The sequence below is a fragment of the Alternaria infectoria genome, assembly GCF_024043175.1.
Source record: "Alternaria infectoria strain BMP 0036 chromosome Unknown scaffold_3, whole genome shotgun sequence".
Classification (NCBI taxonomy): domain Eukaryota; kingdom Fungi; phylum Ascomycota; class Dothideomycetes; order Pleosporales; family Pleosporaceae; genus Alternaria; species Alternaria infectoria.
In genome coordinates, this window is record NW_026250692.1 from 846,226 (window position 1) to 867,923 (window position 21,698).

The 21,698-nt window shown below is 53.9% G+C and overlaps 10 protein-coding genes across 10 annotated transcripts; 8 read left to right on the forward strand and 2 right to left on the reverse strand.

The window, feature by feature from the left end:
* Positions 1 to 277: 277 nt before the first annotated feature.
* On the forward strand, positions 278 to 2,147 carry J4E92_002509 (uncharacterized protein; the record flags this gene model as incomplete). The annotated part of the gene is made up of 5 exons (XM_051493912.1): positions 278 to 568; positions 621 to 715; positions 764 to 1,144; positions 1,209 to 1,331; positions 1,460 to 2,147. The coding sequence occupies 5 exons, from the start codon at positions 278 to 280 to the stop codon at positions 2,145 to 2,147; spliced, it is 1,578 nt and encodes a 525-aa protein (XP_051355591.1).
* A 1,700-nt stretch (positions 2,148 to 3,847) lies between these two features.
* On the forward strand, positions 3,848 to 6,486 carry J4E92_002510 (uncharacterized protein; the record flags this gene model as incomplete). Its single annotated transcript, XM_051493913.1, has 2 exons — positions 3,848 to 3,879; positions 4,065 to 6,486. The coding sequence occupies 2 exons, from the start codon at positions 3,848 to 3,850 to the stop codon at positions 6,484 to 6,486; spliced, it is 2,454 nt and encodes an 817-aa protein (XP_051355592.1).
* A 1,119-nt stretch (positions 6,487 to 7,605) lies between these two features.
* J4E92_002511 (uncharacterized protein) lies at positions 7,606 to 9,519 on the forward strand (the record flags this gene model as incomplete). Its single annotated transcript, XM_051493914.1, has 1 exon — positions 7,606 to 9,519. One exon carries the CDS (start codon positions 7,606 to 7,608, stop codon positions 9,517 to 9,519), a length of 1,914 nt encoding a protein of 637 aa, XP_051355593.1.
* A 120-nt stretch (positions 9,520 to 9,639) lies between these two features.
* Positions 9,640 to 10,634, reverse strand: J4E92_002512 (uncharacterized protein; the record flags this gene model as incomplete). Its single annotated transcript, XM_051493915.1, has 2 exons — positions 9,640 to 10,481; positions 10,538 to 10,634. The coding sequence occupies 2 exons, from the start codon at positions 10,632 to 10,634 to the stop codon at positions 9,640 to 9,642; spliced, it is 939 nt and encodes a 312-aa protein (XP_051355594.1).
* A 995-nt stretch (positions 10,635 to 11,629) lies between these two features.
* Positions 11,630 to 12,172, forward strand: J4E92_002513 (uncharacterized protein; the record flags this gene model as incomplete). The annotated part of the gene is made up of 2 exons (XM_051493916.1): positions 11,630 to 11,862; positions 12,088 to 12,172. The coding sequence occupies 2 exons, from the start codon at positions 11,630 to 11,632 to the stop codon at positions 12,170 to 12,172; spliced, it is 318 nt and encodes a 105-aa protein (XP_051355595.1).
* Positions 12,173 to 14,509: 2,337 nt separating this feature from the next.
* On the forward strand, positions 14,510 to 15,956 carry J4E92_002514 (uncharacterized protein; the record flags this gene model as incomplete). The annotated part of the gene is made up of 3 exons (XM_051493917.1): positions 14,510 to 14,527; positions 14,576 to 15,694; positions 15,747 to 15,956. The coding sequence occupies 3 exons, from the start codon at positions 14,510 to 14,512 to the stop codon at positions 15,954 to 15,956; spliced, it is 1,347 nt and encodes a 448-aa protein (XP_051355596.1).
* A 612-nt stretch (positions 15,957 to 16,568) lies between these two features.
* On the forward strand, positions 16,569 to 17,723 carry J4E92_002515 (uncharacterized protein; the record flags this gene model as incomplete). Its single annotated transcript, XM_051493918.1, has 3 exons — positions 16,569 to 16,697; positions 16,751 to 17,213; positions 17,341 to 17,723. The coding sequence occupies 3 exons, from the start codon at positions 16,569 to 16,571 to the stop codon at positions 17,721 to 17,723; spliced, it is 975 nt and encodes a 324-aa protein (XP_051355597.1).
* Positions 17,724 to 18,348: 625 nt separating this feature from the next.
* On the forward strand, positions 18,349 to 18,840 carry J4E92_002516 (uncharacterized protein; the record flags this gene model as incomplete). The annotated part of the gene is made up of 2 exons (XM_051493919.1): positions 18,349 to 18,381; positions 18,439 to 18,840. 2 exons carry the CDS (start codon positions 18,349 to 18,351, stop codon positions 18,838 to 18,840), a joined length of 435 nt encoding a protein of 144 aa, XP_051355598.1.
* Positions 18,841 to 18,980: 140 nt separating this feature from the next.
* Positions 18,981 to 19,667, forward strand: J4E92_002517 (uncharacterized protein; the record flags this gene model as incomplete). Its single annotated transcript, XM_051493920.1, has 2 exons — positions 18,981 to 18,985; positions 19,100 to 19,667. The coding sequence occupies 2 exons, from the start codon at positions 18,981 to 18,983 to the stop codon at positions 19,665 to 19,667; spliced, it is 573 nt and encodes a 190-aa protein (XP_051355599.1).
* Positions 19,668 to 19,816: 149 nt separating this feature from the next.
* Positions 19,817 to 21,479, reverse strand: J4E92_002518 (uncharacterized protein; the record flags this gene model as incomplete). The annotated part of the gene is made up of 4 exons (XM_051493921.1): positions 19,817 to 20,109; positions 20,187 to 20,427; positions 20,489 to 21,209; positions 21,262 to 21,479. The coding sequence occupies 4 exons, from the start codon at positions 21,477 to 21,479 to the stop codon at positions 19,817 to 19,819; spliced, it is 1,473 nt and encodes a 490-aa protein (XP_051355600.1).
* Between the last annotated feature and the right edge of the window lie 219 nt (positions 21,480 to 21,698).

The window sequence follows — 21,698 nt, forward strand, 5'->3', positions numbered from 1 at the left end:
CCAACCATGCTGCGGCGACCACTGAGCACGTCCTGCAAACGGACGAAGACGCATTCACGTCATCGTTTGTGTCGCACCTTCACCGTGAGCGCCTTCCTATCTATATAGCAAACACTCTTATCAGCCCTATCAGGGCTGCTCGACCCCAATCTCGCGTCACCTTCGACTTGGACCGCAACAATCTCGAGACCGGTCGTAACAAAATCCTCCACGCACCTGTATACGACCACTTACACCTACAACAACAACCCAAACAACGCATTCGCGCATCGTGACCATGGCCGAACTCAAGGACAACCTTGGTCCCTACGTCCTCGAGACAACGCTCGCGGCTGACCGCGCTGACGACTCCTGCTACGTACTCAATGTCGGTCGCGACGAGAATGGCGACGTTACTTCTTCCCTCAAGCACGTGAATGAGCAGGTAGACGACTATCTCATCAACGTCTATGATCGTGTTACCCCAGTCACAAAGCTCTACGTCGTCGGCGAGTGGAAGTCGGCTCTGGCAAAGAAGGACACCGATCGAACCAGTATACTGGAGGAGCAATCGCATTGCACAATTGAGGTAAGCGCAAGGCTCTGTGATAATAAGGACGATAAAGCTAACGCAATGACAGCCGCAGTGGCTCACCAAGCGTGAGCAGGAGTGGCGCGACGCAGGCGAGCATATAGCGAAGCTGGTAGAACAGATGCCTGCGCTTAAAGAGTTGACGTATGTATATCTCTTACTACAACGTGCCTATTGGCTAATGAGACCTAGATGGATCTCCGCTCTACCCTTCATGGCTGTCACCTGGACAAAGTTGTCCACCTCGCTTACAAAGCTTGTCCTCGACCTTGGTCAACCTGTCCGCCTTCAGCAAGACGGCGAGAACGAGTACAAGTCATACATCAGCCCGGCGGAGATGAAGCCGCTTGTCCAGCAGACTGAGCTCGAGGAGCTGCGACTCTTTCATATGCATGACTCACTTCAGTCCATCTACTGGGAGGCTGTATTCCGCAATACGTCCAAGACTGGCATGCGCGTCCTAGATCTCGACATGGCTGCGCCTCCGATCGTGCGAAAAGAGCATTGGCACAAGGCTGAGGAAGTCCGTGGCTTGACCGTTCCGAAGATAGACTCAAAAGAAAAAGAGTACAAGTGAGTCCCCATGCACAGGAGCGCATCCGGAGTTCCATAAAGTACTGTCGCTAACACACTGCAGGGGCATAGACGGAAAGGGAGTATTACACTACTCTTTCGGCACCGGCGAGTATCTCGATGACTTCAGCATGCGCAAGGGACGTATTGCGGCTGGATTGGAAGAGGCCAAACCGTTCCCGTTATGGTAAGTGGAATGATCTCGAGAATCCTGGTGGTCATGAGCCAAACGAAGCCCCAAATACCGAGATACATCCCAGATGTATACGTGGCGCAACTCAGCAACCAGTGGTATGAGACTGACTTGTTTATTAGGTGCCTCAAACTCAACGGCTTCGTCGTCGACTACCTTCCGTTCGAACAAGAGCTCTCTCGTATCGCGTTGTTGACCTGCGGTAAAGATTGCGTGGATAGTGGCCTACGAGCCCCAAAGACTTCCCGCAATCCATACAACAGAGAGGGCAAGGCCGTCAACAACCGTTGCCTGATCCAATGGCCTAACTGGACTGGAGTGTTTGATGATCGTGGTGACCCGATACCGCTGACAAAGGAGTCTCTCCAGATGAAGGACCTAGGCGAGGCCTTGGATGGCGCAGCCAAAGAAGACGGCTACTTCTCAGCGCAGTCACCATGGTCACCAGGCAGTGCTGTCACCTCCCATTTGCAACCGCAAGAGACCGTGTCTTCGGCAAGTCTCCCTCATGTCCCAGTGACTGATAGCGAGACACCTGTCACTCTTGCGACGACCGGAAGCCCTGCCGCAGACGGAAACACGTTTTCTGGCGAAACCTCTCCGACAGGCGCGAGTCTGGTACTTGTCGACAGCGCGACCTCCGAAGACTCTATCGTTTCCAATGATAGCAGCTTCGACCAAATCCTGCCCGCAGACATCGACGAATCCTCGGTAAAAGCTGCGACAGCCGTCAAGAACGGTAGCTTCAAGCACAAGGTAAGAAGATCTTGGGATTGGTTGTCTGGTTCTGGTTCTGGCGCTGCTTCATGAATTTGGTCCGGTTTTGCTCAGCGTCCTGCTTGCTTTTGGTGTTTCGACATTATCTTTATCATGCAGCTGACCAAAGGGAGTGAGGAGACATGGATGGCACTTGCTGGCAGCAGCGAATGTGTCCTACCCAAAGACCCTTGCTTAACTTTCATAGGAACCGACAGATGAATGGCGGACGGGTGACGGCGGATGACGAACGACAAACGATTGACAATTCGGACTTGGGCAATGACGGAGCGGAGGATGAACTACGATACCACGACGCGCCTGCGGAGCTTTTGGCGCTTGGAAGCCTTGGGAAAGGGTATTTGGGAATAACCTTGTAGCTAGGTCTCACTCCAGAGTCTCGCCCTTTCCTAGGATCTACACGAATAAACACATCCCACAACCTGGCTGTGTCGATGCTTCTCCGTCGTTGCTGACATCACGGCGTCTTTGCAAGTGCTACAGCTCTCCGATTGCTGCCTCGGTCCGATGTGCTTGCGATTCAGGTTGTGAGGCGGTGTGCGCAAAGTGTGCCGTCCTCTTTTCATCGCAAATGGGACGGGCGACGTCTGACGATGACAGCTGTTCTGTGGGTCTAGTGAACGTTGCGTCTGCAGTATGTTTCCTTGTTCTTCCGTTGCTGCAGGATCATGGGTCTAACGCATAGGCGAGGCTGGGAGTTGCATGTCGTGTATGCGGGTTCCAGGGGTGGACATAATGGAATGTTTGTTGGCTGTACAAGACACCGAACGACTTCATCATCAGCTGGTCGTTACGATGCGGGCCTTTGGCAAAGGCGGCTTGTTGTTAGGTTGAAGAGGCACGACGCTCGTGGCCAGATGCTGTAACGATTTGACCCGCTGGAGACGGGCCGCTCCTTCCTCACAACTCGGCTGATTGGCAGGCGCATGCGGGTGGGCAGGTGCGATGAGGTAACCGCGACCGCGAGCATGAGAGAGGCCGTGAGCCAAATAAATCTCTAGCTATCAACTACATGACTTCTTTGTAATCTTGGACTGCTGGCTTCTAATGCCTTGCTTCGTTCGGCCGGTCATGACGGCTATGGGCTTTCCGCTTTCCGGCTCGCGCTGTACCTTGGCCCCATGCCAGGTTTAGCAGAACAAGCACGATGAGCTGGCACGCTGGCAATCGATCGTAGCCGTCACCAACTCGACGTCCGCTATCCTCGTCCCAGTCCAGTCGCTTGCATGCATCTCGCTGCACGTCGGTCAGTGCGACTCCACATCAGCAAATATCAGCGTTTGGCGTATTTGCTTCCCGGGTGAAGCTCCGCTCGCGCTCAAAGCGCTACCACACGTCCGCGATTGCTCAGCCGCGCGACTTCAATGCATATCCAAACGAGACCTTCTGTCTCTTCCGTCACTCTTTTCTACCCACCCGCGCGTTGCAGCAGGCGCCGCGCTTCCGAGCGCTGGGGCTGAGGGCCAGCTTTTCGTCCGGTGACGTCTGTTTCGGCACTGCCAGCAGAACTCGAGGCATTGGACAACCACCAGCACCACGACGACGACAGCACAGCGCAGCGCAGCGCATACATAGTCACCAATCGCGCATCCAGACACGTACATTGGCTGTTTCATGGACTGTCGGTGAGAGCTGTAAGTTGATTTCACGAAGCGTCCCAGCCACCTCCCAGCCCTTCACCTCCTCCCAACCACCCTACCTCGCGCGCGGAATTGCTAGGGCGCACCGCAGCAATGGCTCCTCTGCTAGCCCTCCCGCAGTCTCTGTCTCTAACATTACCCTCTCCAGCAAGCTTTCGTGCCTCTCGATATAAGCAAGCCATCGCGCGTTGCTTACCCAATCCCAAGAGAACCAGCCGCTGGGTATCTTCTCCAACCCGGCGGGTGCCCCTCGACGGCGCAAGGGCAATTGGGCCTGAGTGAGAGTCCCTGACTTCGCGGTGACGTCCAGCGACCCATCTGAGCTCGCCAACATATTACCCTCCCAACAACCATCTTCACGAGACCACGACCGCCACGGCCCAGCGCCACTGTTCGAATACCGAACCTCCCTCCAGCTACGCCAGGAGCAAGCCGAAGCCTTCTATCGCACGCAGCACAATCGCTCGAGAGCATCGAGCTCGACCGGCAGCGTCGCAAACAGTCTTCGCCGCACGCCCAACTTCGAGCGCGCGAGATCTGTCGATCCGAGCCAACAGCAGCAGCGCGTTCGCTTCGAGACACCTCGCCCTCGCTCGACCTCCTACGCCGAGCCTCACCCCGCCCTTCGCGTCAGTCAACGTACTGCCTCGGCAATACGTTTTGTGCTGGAAGAGGGACTCCGACTTCCACATCCCTTCACCCCGGATCTGGTCGAAGAGAACGCCCTCATGTCCGATCTAACAAGTGGCCGCGCTGCCAATGGCGGCGCGCGCACAACAGGCGGTCCTGTGCCCGTTGACAGGTCCAACATACGCACGCCAACGCAGATCATGAACGCCAGACGGCAACGGGCTGAAGTGGAGGAACAAAGGAAGGCCGCTGAAGAGGAGCGCAGGAGAGCTAGCGCAGAAAGAAGAGCTCAAGCTGTTTCTGGTGTAGCTGGAGCACCAACAACGGAGCCCGGGACCCAAAGGCAGCCCCAATCGACAGCTCTGAGATCTGGCGACCAGTATGTACAATACCCGACATCATCGGGTGGAGTGCCTCGTCAGCCAGAGAGGCCGATCCCATCACAAAACACCATGAGCGAAGCGCAGGAGACCACTACCGGCGCATCGCAATCCAGACCCCGGGCAGCTTCGCAAGCACAGCAGCAGCAGTCTCGACCCGCTCAGGCAAATCTAGGCCTACCAACGACGGCGGAACAAGGCAGACGGCCAGCTGGCTCAGGGCATGCGAGGCGACCGTCTGGTGCCACGGCCGCTTCATCGCAAGCAGGCCCTTCCACCGCTGCAGCACGCCCACCACCTCCGCCAGGCTCGTCCTCCGGACAGGTTCGCGAGTCCACCACTTCAAACTTTCCACATGCGTTTGAGCGCTGGGAAACACTATCCTCGCATTGGGAAGGTCTTACCTCTTACTGGATACGGCGGCTTGAGCAGAATACCGATGAAGTTCGCAGGGAGCCGCTGGCTCAGCAAATGTCGCGCCAGATCACCGACCTGTCTGCAGCTGGTGCCAACCTTTTCCATGCTGTTGTTGAGCTGCAGCGCCTACGCGCATCTTCCGAGCGCAAGTTCCAGAGATGGTTCTACGAGCATCGCCAGGATCAGGAACGAGCTCAAGAGCGTGAGGCTCAACTGACGGAACAAATCAACACGGAGCAGGAGGCTCGACTTGAGGCTGAGGCAAACATGGAACGCATGGCCACCGAGAAGAAGAACGCCGAACGAGCGGTGTCGGAGATGAAGCGTGAGCTTCAAATCTCGAAAGAGGAAGCACGCCGAGCATGGGAGGAGCTTGGAAGACGGGAGCAAGAGGAACGTGATCGCACGTTCTCACTCAGAGAAGGGCAGCCTACGTTGGTCGGCGGAGTGCAGGTGGTACCAATGGCGCAGAACATGGGGCGTCAAGGGAGGGGACATGGGGACGACACATACGCCGGTGCTCAGAGCAGTGGCTCGGGTATAGAACAGCACTACTCGTATGAGGAAGGTCAGTCTCCAACTGACACCGATCCCTTCACGGAAGGCGCTCGCCATGCGCACCGCGAGCCCGAACCCCCCGCACACGTGGCTCAAGGAACCTACGTCCCATCAGGTGCAGCATCCGCCGCCTCCTCTCGACCTGGTGGCTCTTCAGTCGCGGACGAGTCACTAGCCCCTGCTCCATTACAGTATCCATATTACACGTCTCAGGCACAGCAAGCCCCTGCACAACCGGCCATGTCTCAGCCTGAGGCGTTCTACCAGCAGCCAGGTTCATATCTACATCAAGAGTCTGAGTCTGGTCTACCAGAGGACGAACAGTCATACGTCACGTCTCAGGCGGAGGAGTCTGAAGGCGACATCGAGTACGCCCTGGACGAGAGAGGCAACTTCATCCGCGATGATTCAGGTCGCCGCATCCCGTTTCGATCGCTTCAGTCTCCAGTATCGGATGAGTATGATGTAGAAGATGCACGTCGACGCGAGCTTGAGCATCTGCAACACTACGGCACGACTGCCACGTCTTCAGGTGCCTACGCCACGAGTTCGAGCGCGGGATCGTCACGCCAGGGTCACCCTACCGCTGGCGGTGCACCCGACTACAGTGGTGATGGCTACGGTGACGAGTGGGTAGGCATGAGACATCACCATCCTACGAGACTGAGTGACGTTCCCGAGGAAGATGAGAGGAGCCGGACGTCGCCCAGCAGAGCAAGCCAGGCCAGCCGAGGACGCCTCTATTAGAAGGATAGATACCACACGCCCTCTAACCTCGTCGTCAGAAATATCCTAAAGGCGCTTGAGCTTTGCAACCATACTGTTTTCGAACCGCGGTGTTGCAGAACGTCTTCACACCTCCTCGAATCCCGCACACGCATATATCGTTTCGGCATACATGTTACAGCGAGCATTACATACCAGGTCCCCTGCGTTTATACCCTTCTACAAGATCTCAATCGAGCGTCCCCAGCCCTCTATGGCTGATTCTTGCATCTACGACCGCTCCCTGTACTAGTAGAACTGTCTTCTTTTTTGTTTTGCGATTTAATCTCTTCCAAGCAAGCATGGTGTTTATCGGGCATTGGCATAGGGCTGGATTGAAGGATGATGGAAGGAGGACTTGGTGGTAGGGTAGGCAGTCTCCGTACGTCATGATGGAGTAATATCGGGGTTGAGTGTCTAATGGATTGAATGAACTGGAGAGATGGGTGAGCTAATGCATAAACCTCGAGTTTTCTGTTTCTGAGATTCTCATCTTTTCGTCTTTAGTCACGTCTCTTGTTGTGGTTCGCTTCTTTCTCCGAATGTAGTGACCATTTTCTTGTCAAAGTTCTCCCTAATGTAGTTTCATTCGCGTGTGTCATCGGCAGAAAGGAGCTTCTCAAATGTACTGTCATTCTTTCTAGTCACCAAAAGCTTGGTGCGTACACCATTGGGCGGACATCTGCACCGTCAGTACCGGTGTAATCGCGATGTATCGGGCAAGTCACGTGCACATTGGCACATATTCGTTACCAAGGTGAGTGCCTATGAAGTGCGCATGTCACCACGGATTAGAGACGACGAATGACTTTGCTCTTTGGAAGACGCTCTGTAGCTTCTCTTAGCCTGCACGACCCTGTTGGTCCGCATTCGACGCGTTCCTTGCGCGCTTTATTGCGCGCCAAGCATTGCACCTTCCTCTTCTGTTGCGTCGCTGAGTCTCACCTTTTCGCGTCCAAAACTGACTCGTCCGTCTCCTCACCTCGTACAGCACTCTATTTAGGTGATCTCATCACCTAGCCGCACGCTAGAGTGAGCGTATTTGCCTCTCTTTTTCGTCCATCGCGATACTAGTCACGCGGCCGCGACTGAGAGGGAAGAATGCCTGGACTCATCACAGCCGCTGCTGTGGGCTGCAGTGGATCTCAAGAACCTGCCAAACTCAGAGCTGCAGCTATTGCAAGCGCTGAAGGTCATAGCCATGGGCCGAGGATAACTATCGAACAAAGTAAGCCTGCACTCCCGTCACCTTTTAACGCGCTAAGTTTTGCAGATGGTACAGTCGTTCTCCTCGAAACGCTCTCTGATCCACCGGAAACATTGCGGAAAGACGAGCCTCCCCGGCCACATCGACCGCAAACAGATGAACCTTCAAATCTGGCTACAGTGTGCCACAAGTGGGTGGATTGGGCTGAGTCGCACATCCAAGGCTTGGAGAGAGGGATAGTGGACGCAGAGACAAAGCAGGCAGAAGATCAAAAGAAAGCTGCAGATGACGTGGCCGAAGAACATTCGAAGTATCTGCAAGCGCTGGTAAACAACAGTGTCATCGAAGCACGCAAGAAAGAAAGCGAAAAGCGGACAAAAGAAGCAGAGGACAAGCTAGCCGAGTTGAAGAAGCGCGAAGAAGATTTAAAGGTCGCAGAGACAAGGGTCAAGCATGATCGGGCGAAATCGAAGAACATTCAAGACCTGCTTGATGCTGTCGCCGCGATCGGTACCAAGGTCGAGAAGGCCAATCAGGATATGAGGAACTTGTCCGCGCGCAAGAGCACTCCGCAATCCGCAATCGACAAATGGACGAAACAGTACTGTGAGCCAAACATTAGGGTGGTCGACCTGGGTAAGCAAATCAGGGCAGAGCGAGAGTCATACCGAAAAGAGCATGAGGAGAGCTTAAAGAAAGCACAAGGCCTGGAAAACCTTCTGAACCAACGAGCAAGACGTCAAGAGCAGAGCTTGGCGGTCCTGACAGCAGATCGCAAGAAATTCGAGACGGAACAACAAGCCTGGCGTCTCCAAAAGGGCCAAGAGCTCAGCGGTTCAGAGCTTAAGTCCACCATGGAAGTATGGTTAACTGAGAAAGTCGACCAGTTGAGGCCTGCCATCGAGACTGAGGCTAGCAGGCGTAACTGGATCTTGCAACAACGGGAGTGGGACTCCCACAAGAAGTCAATGATGGAGATGGCAAGGATGAAAGCTTATAAAGAAGGGCATAGCAAGGGCAAAAGAGGAGGTTACGCAGAAGGATTGCGAGAAGAAACCGACGAAGCCTACCAGAGAGCATACGAGGACGGCAGATCGGACTCTGTTGAATCCCATGACATCTGGCAACTTCGCTTAAGTGAACAGACGTATGAAGCCTTCTACAATGGCTATGATATGGCGGGTGGTACATACGATCCTGGCTGGCATAGCGCTTACGCAAAATGTGAGCGTGCTCTTCGAGTTGAAAACGGCCAGCAAACAACGGAATACGAGCGAGGATACAAGATGGGCAAGGTAGCAGCAACCCATCTCATCAAAGATAGACATGCGAGAGAATGGAATGGTGGATGGATTGCAGGCAAGGCTGCAGTCGAGGTTAAAGGTGATACAATCTCGGAGATTGTGTCTAAGGCTGAAAGCGAGCGCATTGGTTTCAACAAAGGACACTCCAAGGGCTATCAAGAAGGACACGCCGTCGGTAAAGCTGAAGGGCTGGTTGAAGGAAAGGAACTTGGTGATACTGCCGGAAGTTCTAGAGGATATGGTATCGGGCATGCTGAAGGACTGGCTGAGGGGAAACGAGCTGCGGTCTTGGTTGAGTACATGAAGGGTTGGAAGGCCGGTTGGACCGCAAGGCAGGCAGGTGAAGACACTCGCCTGAAGGAAGAATATGATAGAGGAGTGGAGAGAACCGAGCGCAGAATGAGGGATGGGCTGGATGAAGAGTACTCTGCAGGAAAGATCGAGGGTTACGACGAGGGTTTCGATGACGGCTGGAACGCGCATGCTATTCCTCGCCGTCGCTAGCAACGGATTCGAGCATACAGATCTTCCGTACTTTGTCATGTCGTGTCATGAACACTGGCTATCACAAAAAGTATGGGAGTGTAGTAACCCCCTAGCAGGTAGATAGCATCACGACTTTAGTCAAAGTTTCGAAGCCCTAAGCTTCGTACTATCAACCCTCCTCCCCTCATCATCCTGCTCCTTGACTCTCAAATCCGGAAACTCCGCAGGCATAATCCTCCTCGGACTACTCCCCTCCACCAAATTATACTTCTCAAAATCACTAACCCCCTTCATCCGCAAGAAATCCTCATCAAGCAATAACTCCCCATTCACCTCTTCCACGGGCGCCTTGATCATCTGCAACACCGCATCAGAGAAAACATTGGCAGTCCTAAGATCCTTGGCATCTTCCTGGGCCATATTCTGCGTCGCAGCACTCTGCACCGCCGTCGCAGGCCAAATGCTCGTAATCGCCATCTCACTCTTTCCTTCGCGCTGGAAGTCCATGGCTAGCGCCTTTGTAAGAACAGACATACCCACCTTGCCCATGGCATACGCCGTCTTCCCGCGGAAGAAGCGCGAGTAGATCGGCGGACTAACAATGATAATCCTGCCCTTCCAGGCCCCATCGCGCTGCTCAAAGTGCGGAAGACAGGCTTGTACGACGCCATACAGACCCTCGACGTTCACGCGCTGCATGAGCTGGAACCGCTTCATCGGGGTCTTGGCTACGCTTGCCCACCATATCGCGCCACTATTATACACAAGTACATCCAGACGACCGTACTTGGCTATTATCTCGGCTACCATGCGCTCTATACTGGTATAGTCTCGTGTATCAACGCTTATGGCCGTGGCTTCGCCGCCGGACTCGTGGATCTCGCGGGTCACGGTGGAGATGGTGGACGCCGGCGAGTTTGGGTCGGGTGGGAAAGGAGAGCATTTGGAGGCGTCGGAGGTGGATTTTGCGGCTACGACGACTGCGTTGTTGTCAGTGCTTTGGCTCTTGGACGGAGGAGGTGGTTGCTATGTGCACCTGCGTAGCCGTCTTTTGCTAGGTCGATGGCGATTTGTCGACCGATGCCTCGTGAAGCGCCGACGACGAGTGCGACTTGTTTGTTGGACGTTGGCATGGCGGAGAGAGCGTATTGCGTAGGGTTGAAGGTCACGTCGCGCCGGGGGAATTGTTGCTTGCTGCTAACAGCAAGAGGCGCCTACGGAACGCATGCAGACTTGACATTGCAATCAGCATTCAATCTAGAACCTCGGTCAATGCGTATGGCGCTGCATCTGCGGTACACATAAGCTGTGCGGCGAGAATCCGGGGTATCCGCATCATTCGCGGTCTGAAAGGCGGAGGTGTGGTCGCGATTAGTGATAGAGTCCGGCCATGCTAACCTCGGTAGCCAAGACACCTGGGCAGTGCGCCGATCCAACGACGACGCGCATAATACATGGTCAGCGTCTTTACAAGTACGGCCTTGATTTCTCATCTCGTACGTTTGGACGTATTGCGAATATGGCAGGCAAAATTACGTGCTATCTAGATTGCGGTGCGTACTTACTGTCTGCTTGATCGACATCACATGCTAATTATGGACTAGTATCTCCATACTCATACTACGCTTTACTGCACCTGGAGAGGAACAAGCAGACTCTCGAAGCGCACAACGTAGAAATCGAGTTAGTACCCGTTGTTTCATTACTCAAAGCTCGAGACGAATTCCCTTCTCTGAAACCCTACCAACGAGACTGCGCTCTCGCCAAGAGCAAGTATGATCACTGACTTCATACAGTGTAGTGCCCGTCTTTCTAGGGGGTATCAATGTCGGCAGCGGTAACACTCCCTCATCCCCTCCCATGTGGAGTGCCTGGAAATCCGGTACTCGCTATGCCAAATCAGTCCTGACACTGCAGCGCAGGCAACAAGCCGCCGTGGACCCTGCCAGCAAAGGCGAACTACAGCCAGTATGATGGCGCGCGAGCGAAACACCACTTTGGCGTTCCCAATCTGCAGACACCATCTTTCTTTCCGATTCTCTCATTGCTACCACAGCGGGCGTTATGCTACGTGAAGGAAGCACATGGAGAGAATTTTGTCGCTATCTTCCGTGACATCTTCCATGCAATGTGGGAAAACGGCAAGGATGTCAGTAAACCGGAGGTACTTGTGGAAGTTCTAAAGCAGCGTCTAAAGGAAGACGAAGCCCGGGAAGTCATGGCGAAAGCAAACAGCCCGCCATACAAGCAGCAGCTGAACGATAACACCAAGGAAGCCCTCGACCGGGGTGCCTTTGGCTGCCCATGGTTCCTTGTGCGCAACTCGAAAGGGGAAGAAGAACCATTCTTTGGCAGTGATAGGTACGTGCTCTCTCATCAGTATCTCCGGCCCTGCCTTTCGCTTAGCATGCTCGTTTCTTCCGTTGTGGGTCGACGAGGTTGGACCTTTACTAGTACATTCATGTTCAGTAAGGCGCCCGCTACGGGGGAGATGCCGTAACGGATACAGAATGAGCTGCGAACGGTTGAAACATGGCGAACGAACACTCGAGAGCTGTGGGACGCGCTAACGGGTATGCCATATAGGTTCCATTACATGTGGGAGTACTTGGGATTGCCGTGGAAGGATGTTCAGCTGTTGCCGCCGGCTGATGCAAAAGCGAAGATCTGACCGAGAAGATTTCGGGAGGCTGATAGGTATCCCAGTGCGTGGGGGATTGTTTGGAAATGGCGCGCGGGTGAAAGGCGGATTACGCAGTACGTGCGTCTAGACAATCCTGCGCGTCAGTGCAAATGTCTTCCAACATGTCAGACTTTTCACCTCTTGCTCAATTTCTCAGACTTGTGTCTCTGCTCGAACGTCCTAATCGTCCCGCACAACCCTACATATCGTAACTTCAACCATCATGTCCTCGCACGCGGCATGCACGCTGCACGGTCGCCGTTTCGTACCACTCACGGCGAAGCGTGGTAGTGTAGCCACCGGAGACGGGTACAGGCTTCCCCGGACATATGCAATCGTATGCAAGATTAAGTCTCCGCGACCTGTCAAGGCAGCATCATGCGCCACCGGAAAGGATTTACCGCACACGCGATGCGCATGCCTGACCAGATCCACGCTATTGCGGTCGGGCACCGGTACCAGGCGGTCGCTGGACTGCGGCCTTCCGGTGGCGTGGGGATTACAAGCGAGCTCGGAGGTGGATCGTTGTATGCATGGGTTATTACTAGCCACATTAGTGAGTATATCGAAGCATGTGCAGTGTCTAGCCGGTATTGAGTCGGTATTGATAGAAACGACTTACAGGCTTCCCCGCCTTCACCAGCGACAAGCCGATACCGGGGAATTCAGCAGATTTAGCCTTTTCCCTGTCGTGGGAACAGATTGTTGCGATGTCCGGAGTACTCCAGGGCTGATTGCGAAGCGCATGTGTGACGTGAGCGTCATGATCGACGACACATGTAGTACACGCGAGGCTCCTGCCAACCCAGCGAACATCGTCGCATCAGATTGCATACGTACCTGCGTCTCTGCACGCCATGACATCTCAGCTGGTCTGCTACTGGTGCGCCAGACACAACGGCTTGTTGCCAAGCCATGCCATGCAGATAACCGTTCGCTTCTGCACGCCAGCCAAACAAGACGATGTAGAACTTTTTCCGCCAGCTCAGCTAGCACTAAACGAGCAATCTTTCTTCAGCTCGACGCTTGACAGCTCGTCGTTATAGGTCTGCCAACCGCCATGCGGGGGGAGCGTAGACCGACACAGCCGTCAGGCAAATGGTATTTGCCTTCTCTGAGCTAGCCACGTTGAACATCACGGAGTAGCGGGATGGCAGTGCTGTTGCTTGATGAGAGTTATGCTTGCTTCTGACAATCTTTTCGCACCCTAATGAGTCTGCACGAAGGGAGTGCGGTCTAGCCTATACGGACAACCCGTTACCCTTCCGCGCGGATTCCGGAAGACTTTGCTGATTGAAAGAAATGGCGGGTCTACCCGAAAGCTTAGGCCTCTAACTCCGCGTACCATAGTATAGCAAGACATGGGTGTGGCGTATTTCAAACGTGAGTCTCATCGCTTCAGTCAAGGTTCTGAGGCTGTCTTGGACTATAATTGTGCGGATCGTCCCTCACCTCTACATACCCAACATATGTGATTGGGCCTGTTTCATCATTTGGCTTCGGCTTCATCCTTACACTTTGTCTTGTTGGTGTACGATCCGGATCGTCAGTTCACCGTGTGCGTTTTCCATCCCCGCTGTCCACAAGACTCGTTCCACCAGCCAGAGGGCGCCGATAGAGACCTTAGTGTGTTTGCGTGTCCATACGATCATTGCCTCCATCTTTGGGCTCCTCCTGGTTCCTCTGATCTCGTGGCACATTCTGGTGAGGCTACCTCTCTTCACGTAACCGCTCTGGCCTAGCGTACTGATGATGTGTATCGATTAGGTACCTTGCGTGGGCTCACTGTTGCATCATATAGATAGCAGGGCCAGCCTCGTCTCCTCCACTTCTGTGGCCGACCATTCACAATACCAAGTCTGGAAATTGCAAGATTTAGCGTTGTTGTCTACCTACCTTGGCAGAGCTCTGTACTCGCTCGAACTCCGCAACCCCACCGCCTAATCTCGTGAAGCGGTCAGGTCCGTCGAGCGAATGATAGAGTGTGATTCCTGTGAATACTGAACGTGTCCGTGTGCCTCGACATCTCGACAGCACCCCGCAATCTTCAGTCACGCCCACTTCACAGCGGTGGTATCCCGCCCGTTTTGGCCTCGCGTAATCGCGCATTCACGCCGACTTGCAATACTATTGTAAGATTAGCGTCTCTTGGGGTACCCATAAGAGGCGGATGCCGCGAGAGCAGTCATGGCTGTCGCTCAAGAAGTCCCCCAGGATTGCAAGTATCTTCTTCCTCAATCTCTTGCTCAGCTTCAACCCCGCCTGGTCTACGTCCCGGAACCTACCTCAGCGGATCAATTTCGCGACTTCCCCGACTATACTGGAATGCCGGATTCAATGATGGTAAGTGACGCCTATGCTGTCGCGGCACCGAAACTGACAACTGTGAAGGCAAGTCACTATGTGCAGACCCAGCCGTATGCACTGCAGAGGCTCGAGCAGGAGGACACCAAGTCGACAGGCGCAGCACCTGCCACGCCGAGCTCCAACAACCTCGCGTACTCATCTGGCCAGCACTGGAGCGGAGTCCCTACACCCCCGTTCGACTGGCACCATGCTATCCAACAGACGCAGCCTTACGTCGTACCAATTCCGGACCCGCAATTCCGCCGGAATCAGGTCCTGACATACAACCCTACGCCCATCACACAAAACAGTATCGCGAAGAGCTTTAGCGACCCAATACCCTGGCCGTCCTCGGAGCTCCATGGGCTGCCTCGTGGGATGACCGCCAACAGCTCTGTCCTGGACAAGAGCATATCACTGTCGCCAAAGAGTTACCGCAGCGATGATCTCGACAACACATACAGTCCAGAGTCTATGCTAGACCAATCTTCGCCATGCGGAAATTGGAGCGTACCTTCAGCGACTACCACCAACGCCGCCATCCTTTCACCTCCCTGCAGGTCTTTCCTTGTACACGATGTAGATGGCGACACTGGATACTCAGGACTCCCGAGGATGGACGAGGACATGGCCAAGGTCACAGCGCCATCCGGCTATCCTATTCGAAAGGACCAAAGACCGATTGCCTCTTTCGGGGAGGACTACAACTCTGGATCAGATTATTCGCGATCTCAGACTAGTAGCGCTGGCCATTCTCCGTGGTACGGTGAGAACTTCGCGTATAACAACTCCAATCTAGCGTTCAGGACCCGCGACGTTGTGCGCTCCAGTCACCCAACCAGTAATACTAGCATATCGTCGACAGACGAAGCAAACACATCGCAGTATCCTGTGACGCCCTGGAGTACTTCATGCCCGGATGCCGGTCTTCACAGCCGTATCCAGGACAGGTTCCACGTTCCACGCAGTGCTGGTGCCCAAGCCCAGCGAGAGCACAACGATCAGCTACTGATCGATGGAAAGAAGAGAGGAGAGACGTATAAGGAGATCAAGTCGAAGATGGTCGGTGAGAAGCCTGCAGAGTCCACTCTGAGGGGCCGCTACCGATCCTTGACCAAGGCGAGAAAGGATCGCGTCCGGAAGCCTGTCTGGACAATGATCGATGTAAGTCGACTGTTTGGATTTTACTCGTCATAGTAGACTGACACATCGACAGCTACAGCTCCTGAATGAGACCGTTCAGCAAGAGTTTGATCGTATCGAGAGCAACCTCCAGAACCCGTACTCGCTAAGCTTTGAGCAAAAGATCCTCAAAGTCGCTTGGAAGAAGGTCGCAGAGTTTATCGCCGACAATGGCGGATCGTATCATTTCGGCAACGCGACGTGCAAGAGGAAATGGTTGGAGCGCAACCATGGTCGCAAGTGATCGGACATAAACATGGGCATGTCGAGCGACGGCTTCGACACACCCTCATCCCCCAGTACACTTGACTGGTGTCAAGTGCTGTTGAATTTGAAGATACAAACTGCGACCATTGAAACATTCTCCGACTGCACAGCGCTACTGTTGCTGTTGAGGCACCGAGGGATGCTGTAGGGGCACCTGTCTTCTGCAAATGCGCGGAAGATTGCCGCGTGGCAGCATCTTTGTTCTGTTACTTCCGGAGTCGTACTCCCTGTCTGTACTACCTTGTTCTATTGTTATGTTGATGGTAATGTTGGCGGATATGTTCGTCTTAGTAGCATCTTGGGGGCGTAAGAAGCCTCCATGGCCTAGATGGGGAAGCTGCAAAGCATGGCGGTGGCATGACGTCGTTTCGGGAGGTCTTTTGAGCGGGTTCTTGACGATATAATATCCCTTGAATTGAATGTGGCATGTCGTAGCAGATCCAGTGTGACAAACGTGATGACGATAGTGAAGCAGATGTCCTGAGGTGTGAAAACAATTCTAGGCTTTGGCGCTAGCTCGCGGTGGAAGCTCCATCGGTTGAACTGCCCACGCACCCCACCTGTCATCGATACGCGACAACGAATGAAGATGATTCTCGGGCTATCTGAAGCTCTTCCGAGCATCACGAAGCGGAAGTTTGAGGCTGCAAAGGCATCGTCGGATCTGCTGTTCTCGCCCACGGAGCTAGCCATCATCCGCTCATCTGCAGGCATTCCCGTGAGTATGCCGGCCCTGCCACCACCAACACCACCAGGCTCACACGCCAGCAGTTCCAATTACGATACTGCCCCTCGCTCGCCAAGAAACCCATTCCGAAGCTCCAGAATGCGACGCCCAAACAGAAGATCGACCCGTTCGAGAACCCCCCACCCGCCCTCCACCTGGCCGACATACCAGCCGCCAACCCAACCCACTTCCTCGTCCTCAACAAGTACCCCATAATATCCGAGCACTTCATCCTGGCGACGAAACCCAACAAGAAGCAAACACACGTGCTCGAACAGGACGATCTGGAGGCGACCTACGCCGTCTTGAAGGCATGGCAGGCAGACTCGGGCGGCGACGAGAAGCGTCTCCTCGCCTTCTTCAACTCCGGCGACCACAGCGGCGCCTCTCAGCCCCACCGACACTTGCAGTTCCTACCTGTAGAAGGAATGCGCGATAGCAACAATGCTAGCGACTGGGGCCTGCTCATAGATCTGATCTTGACGAGCCCGGCAGCCAAGGCAACTGGTAGGCGTCTGACAACTCTGCCCTTTGCCGTAGCTAATATGCATCCAAGAACAACATCCTGCGTTTCTGCAACACCCTTCTCTGCCGTTTACGCACTTTGCCTACCCATTCGACTCTGAGCCATCAGGTACTCAGTTACTCGATATCTACAATCGTCTGTACGACGCCGCGAAAGCCGCAGTCGACGCCTTCATTTCCGCGAATCCGAACGACTTCGCTCTGCACCCCACCGACGACGGCGATCTACCCATGAGCTATAACCTTGCCATGACGACTGCAGGCATGGTCATTCTGCCTAGACGCGCCGAGGGCACGATGCTTCACCGCGATGACGGCAGTGAGATCGGCTTCGTCGCTCTGAACGGTACAACGTTAGGAGGCACGATGATGGTCAAGCATCAAGACGAGTGGAACATGCTACGCCACGAGCCAGGGCTGCTGGACCGCATACTGGGCGCGATTGGCATTCCGAAACCTCCTTCATCCAAAGTGGGCTCATCCAACATATGACCGGACCTAGGTAGGACCCACGTGGAACATCGCTAGCCAAGCTGGTCGAGTACGATTGCGAACGAGCGAGTCCTTGCATCTTTGTCAAAAGCCACACCAGAAAGATCACAAGCAAATGTATATGTGGACGAGTGATATCATGGTCACTTTACGAGACGCGAATGTCTAAGACGTGACGCGCACGCGACAACGAACATGTGCCGCATCCGCAACTCACGAGTAATGATAACCACCCAACGCAGCCAAACATGAAGAAGTCTTGAGAGCTTGGGCGCGATCTTGCAACGCCTAGTAAACACCGAATATCGAAGATATCAGTATGTAACAGGTTCTGTCGATGACCTCGGTTTGTATTTTGTAGAAAGCCCGGGTAAGTCATCTGGTGTTGAACGGCACGTGAACTGGCGCGGTCATGAGACCACCCCAGCCCCAAAACAAAAAAGGTACTCATGATGCATCAAATGCGAACACAAACTTCAGCTGAGCAAACTGCAGCGAGGTGATCCATTGTCAGAATGACTGTTTGGCTGGTGAGTTCTTGTAGCGCAAGGTTTGAATATGCATTCCACTGTCACCTTTCGCTCCCCTCATCCATTATCCATTGTATATTCCATAGCCTAGCATCATGAAAGAAGAAGCAGAAAAAGCCGTAGAGACAGTACGTTATATGATAGTCATCGCATGCCTTGACAAAGTGCTGATCGAACTTGCCTAGGCCAAAGGGTTACTCCAAGACTTTGTAGTCGTGGTTTCCCTCGTGCGGACTTTGACGGAATCTTTCGGTTCTGCCAGTGATCTATACCGCAAGCTCAAACATAGATCTGGTAAGAAAGATAGTGACGACGAGGAAGATGAGTATCATATTCAGGGGCTGTGGCATAGGCGTCGTCGCGACTCCATGTTTGGCTCAGAGAAGAGGAAAGGCGACTACAGTGACAGCGAAGAAGAGCTCATATGCACCTCTTCTTCCCAGATCCGAGCCGAGTACGAACGTGGGTATCGGAAGCTGGGCGAGCCGTTTGCACGTGGCGATGGTATGTACTCAATCAAGTTCAAGCCACCAGGTACTGATGTCGAACAGTTACAACGCACACCCAGCTCCAGTCTCAGATTATAAAGCTTCAGCAGACAGTCATCAATATCCAGCAGGATCTGCTACTAAGCACGTATATGGCGCCGTCATCTTCGCACTCGCACCTTGTACGTCTGATTCAGACGGCTCGTACAGCGCGTGCAGCTTCCATCGCTTCGTTGAACATGCAGTACGAACGCATGCTGCCACCACTCCCATCACCGCTATTACCTCGACAACCCGACGCACCTTCAAGGGTACCTGGCGCGTTTCCACTACCCGACCATCCGCGACCGCCCTCAAGACCACTGCGGCACAAGAAGCGCATGGACAGCAGCTCCAGCTCCTCGTGCGAGTCAAAAGAGGTCTTGATCAAACCGATACCAATCGTGAAGCCCAAACCAAAGCCCACGCCTATACCTCCACCCCCTCCCCCACCTCAGCCTCAGCCTCAGCCTCAGCCTCCATCTTCACGATACAGCACAAGACTCTTCTGCATCTACGCAAAGGACCTCCAACACAACCCCCGTCTCCACCTTGCCGACGCCTACCGACCCACCGGCGACCACAAGTGTCCCTTCTGCCGCACGCACGTCTCCATCCAACCCGGAAAAGCCTGGGAGCTCGTCGTCGACGGCTACAAGAAGAAAGACGAACGCGGTCATTGCACTACGGCACCGCGAACTTTTCGCATCAAGAACCGCTTTATTGTCAAGAGCCATAGAGAAGGTGGGGGCTTTGCGTGTGTGCTTTGCGCGAGGTTCAGGAAGTCGGATACCGTGTGTAGGGGTATCGAGGCGCTGATGGATCATCTTTGGAGGGAGCATGCGAGTGAGGAGTTGGAGAGGGATGCGGATATCGTGGAGGTGTAGAGGGGTGTTTTATGTTTTGTTCGGTGCTCTAATGATTGGCGTTGGTGATACCCTTTTCGTAATTATCTGCTGCGTTGAACTTTCATTTCATACTTTTGCCACATAATCATGAATGCTATATGAATTGTTCGGTCAGACTCAAAGCCTGCTCAATATGCGTAGAAAACGTTGACGCCATCCCTCTTCAGCCGCCGGTTCGTCACCTGGAGCCATGCCCTCAACGCCCAGGCCGATGCAATACATGCCCCGGCAAACGCCGCATTGCTACTCATAGCAATTACATACTTGGGTCCGTCGCTCGCGGGATACAGGTAAGGCGTGTAGATAAAGCTAGCCATGGAAACCACATTGACGATGGACAGTGACACAGCCTTCTTCTCCGTGGTTTGGCCCAGTGTCCCTGACACCCAGCCTAAAATCACTGAGTTGACCGAATAAACGCCTAGAGAATGATCCGTCAGTAGGTTTCCCACAGTAGAAGTGTCGAGAAGGACGAGGATGATGGAGGGGAAGACGAACCGGAAGCGAAGAGGAAGCAAGAGATGTAGCGCGCAGCGGTGTTGAGCGTGATAGCACTGATAGCGAATCCAACGACTGCGATTCCCATCATGACAGTGATGTGCCATGTTCTATCGTTGAACTTGCCAGACGAGATGCCGATGCATATGCCGACGACGCCGGCGACGAGCGACGGCGGAGCAGTCAAGACCAACGTGATAGTTGTACTGAAACCCAGAGACCTGACTACAGTAGGGAAGAACTGTGTTCTGTTAGTAGCTGTAACACGAGAGTTATCCGAAGACTGGCTGATTGCGACATACCTGGTTGAAAGACGTAGCGCTCAAATGCATATTCTGCATAAAGACCAGAAGATAAAGTCTTGGGTCGCGCAGAGCTTGCATGAAACCCGCTTTGACCCCTTTGCTTGGCTCAAGTCCAACGGTGTCCCGCTGGATGCGATCGTGCGCCAGTTGACGTTGTTCAGGTGTAAGCCACTTTGTTGTCAGCGGCTCATCCGGTAGTAGGAATACACAGACGATCGACACGCCGACTGTGACGATGCCTTCGATGATGAAAAGCCACTGCCATCCGTGCATTCCATGTTTGTCGTCCAGCGTCGCGAAAGTAGCCGCGGCAATGAGTCCGGCGAAAGAGACGGCGAAGATGTTTCCGGCATACAGGATAGATACTCTTGTGGCGATTTCCTTGCGCGTGTAGAACATGCTCAGGATGTATAGAGCGCCTGGATAGAACGGGGCTTCGACGAACCCGAGGAAGAAACGTACGAGTACCAGTCCAGTGTAGTTTTTGACTAGAGCTGTGAGAGCTGCTACACAGCCCCAGACGGAGCAGCACAGAGCCATGTAGAGCGAAGGCCGCACTTTCTTGGACGACATGAGCATGTTACTGGGTATCTGCGCAAAGAGATAGCCAACGTAAAGAATGGATATGCAGGTGTTGTATTGGTTTCCGACTAGACCAAGGTCGTCTTCGAGATCGTTGAGGCGCGCGTTTGCTATCGCATTCTGGTCGAGCTTGTTGCTGGTAGCACAATTGTTAGCAATATGAAGTTCGAGGACTTAGAGTGACGTACAGAAAGTACATGCAAAAGAGCGCTGGCATCACTCGCATGTCCAGCTTGCGTACCAGGGCGATCTCTGCTGGGTCTGTCTTGGCAATCGCACCAGTGTAGTCGGCGCCATCGAGCGCAGCTTGCGCCTCGAGGTCTTTTTCGGATGTTGCGACATCGTCGATTTGCAGTGGGACATTCTTCTCGGTATCTTCGTAACGGTCGGTGTTTGCGTTGGCCATGTTTGGCAATCTTCAGAAGCGCAGGATTGATGACTCGGTCATGTGCAGGACTCTGAAGTATCCTGAAGAACAGCACGAAAGGCCAACCCTCCTAAGAGAAGCGCCTTCTATATACCCCAGCTGGACGAACGTTCCCCAGAAAGTCCATGAGCAAGCTTGACCCCGGACTTTCCCCAGACCCCAACTTCTTCGTTGCGGCGCGGAGAAAACATGGGGAAC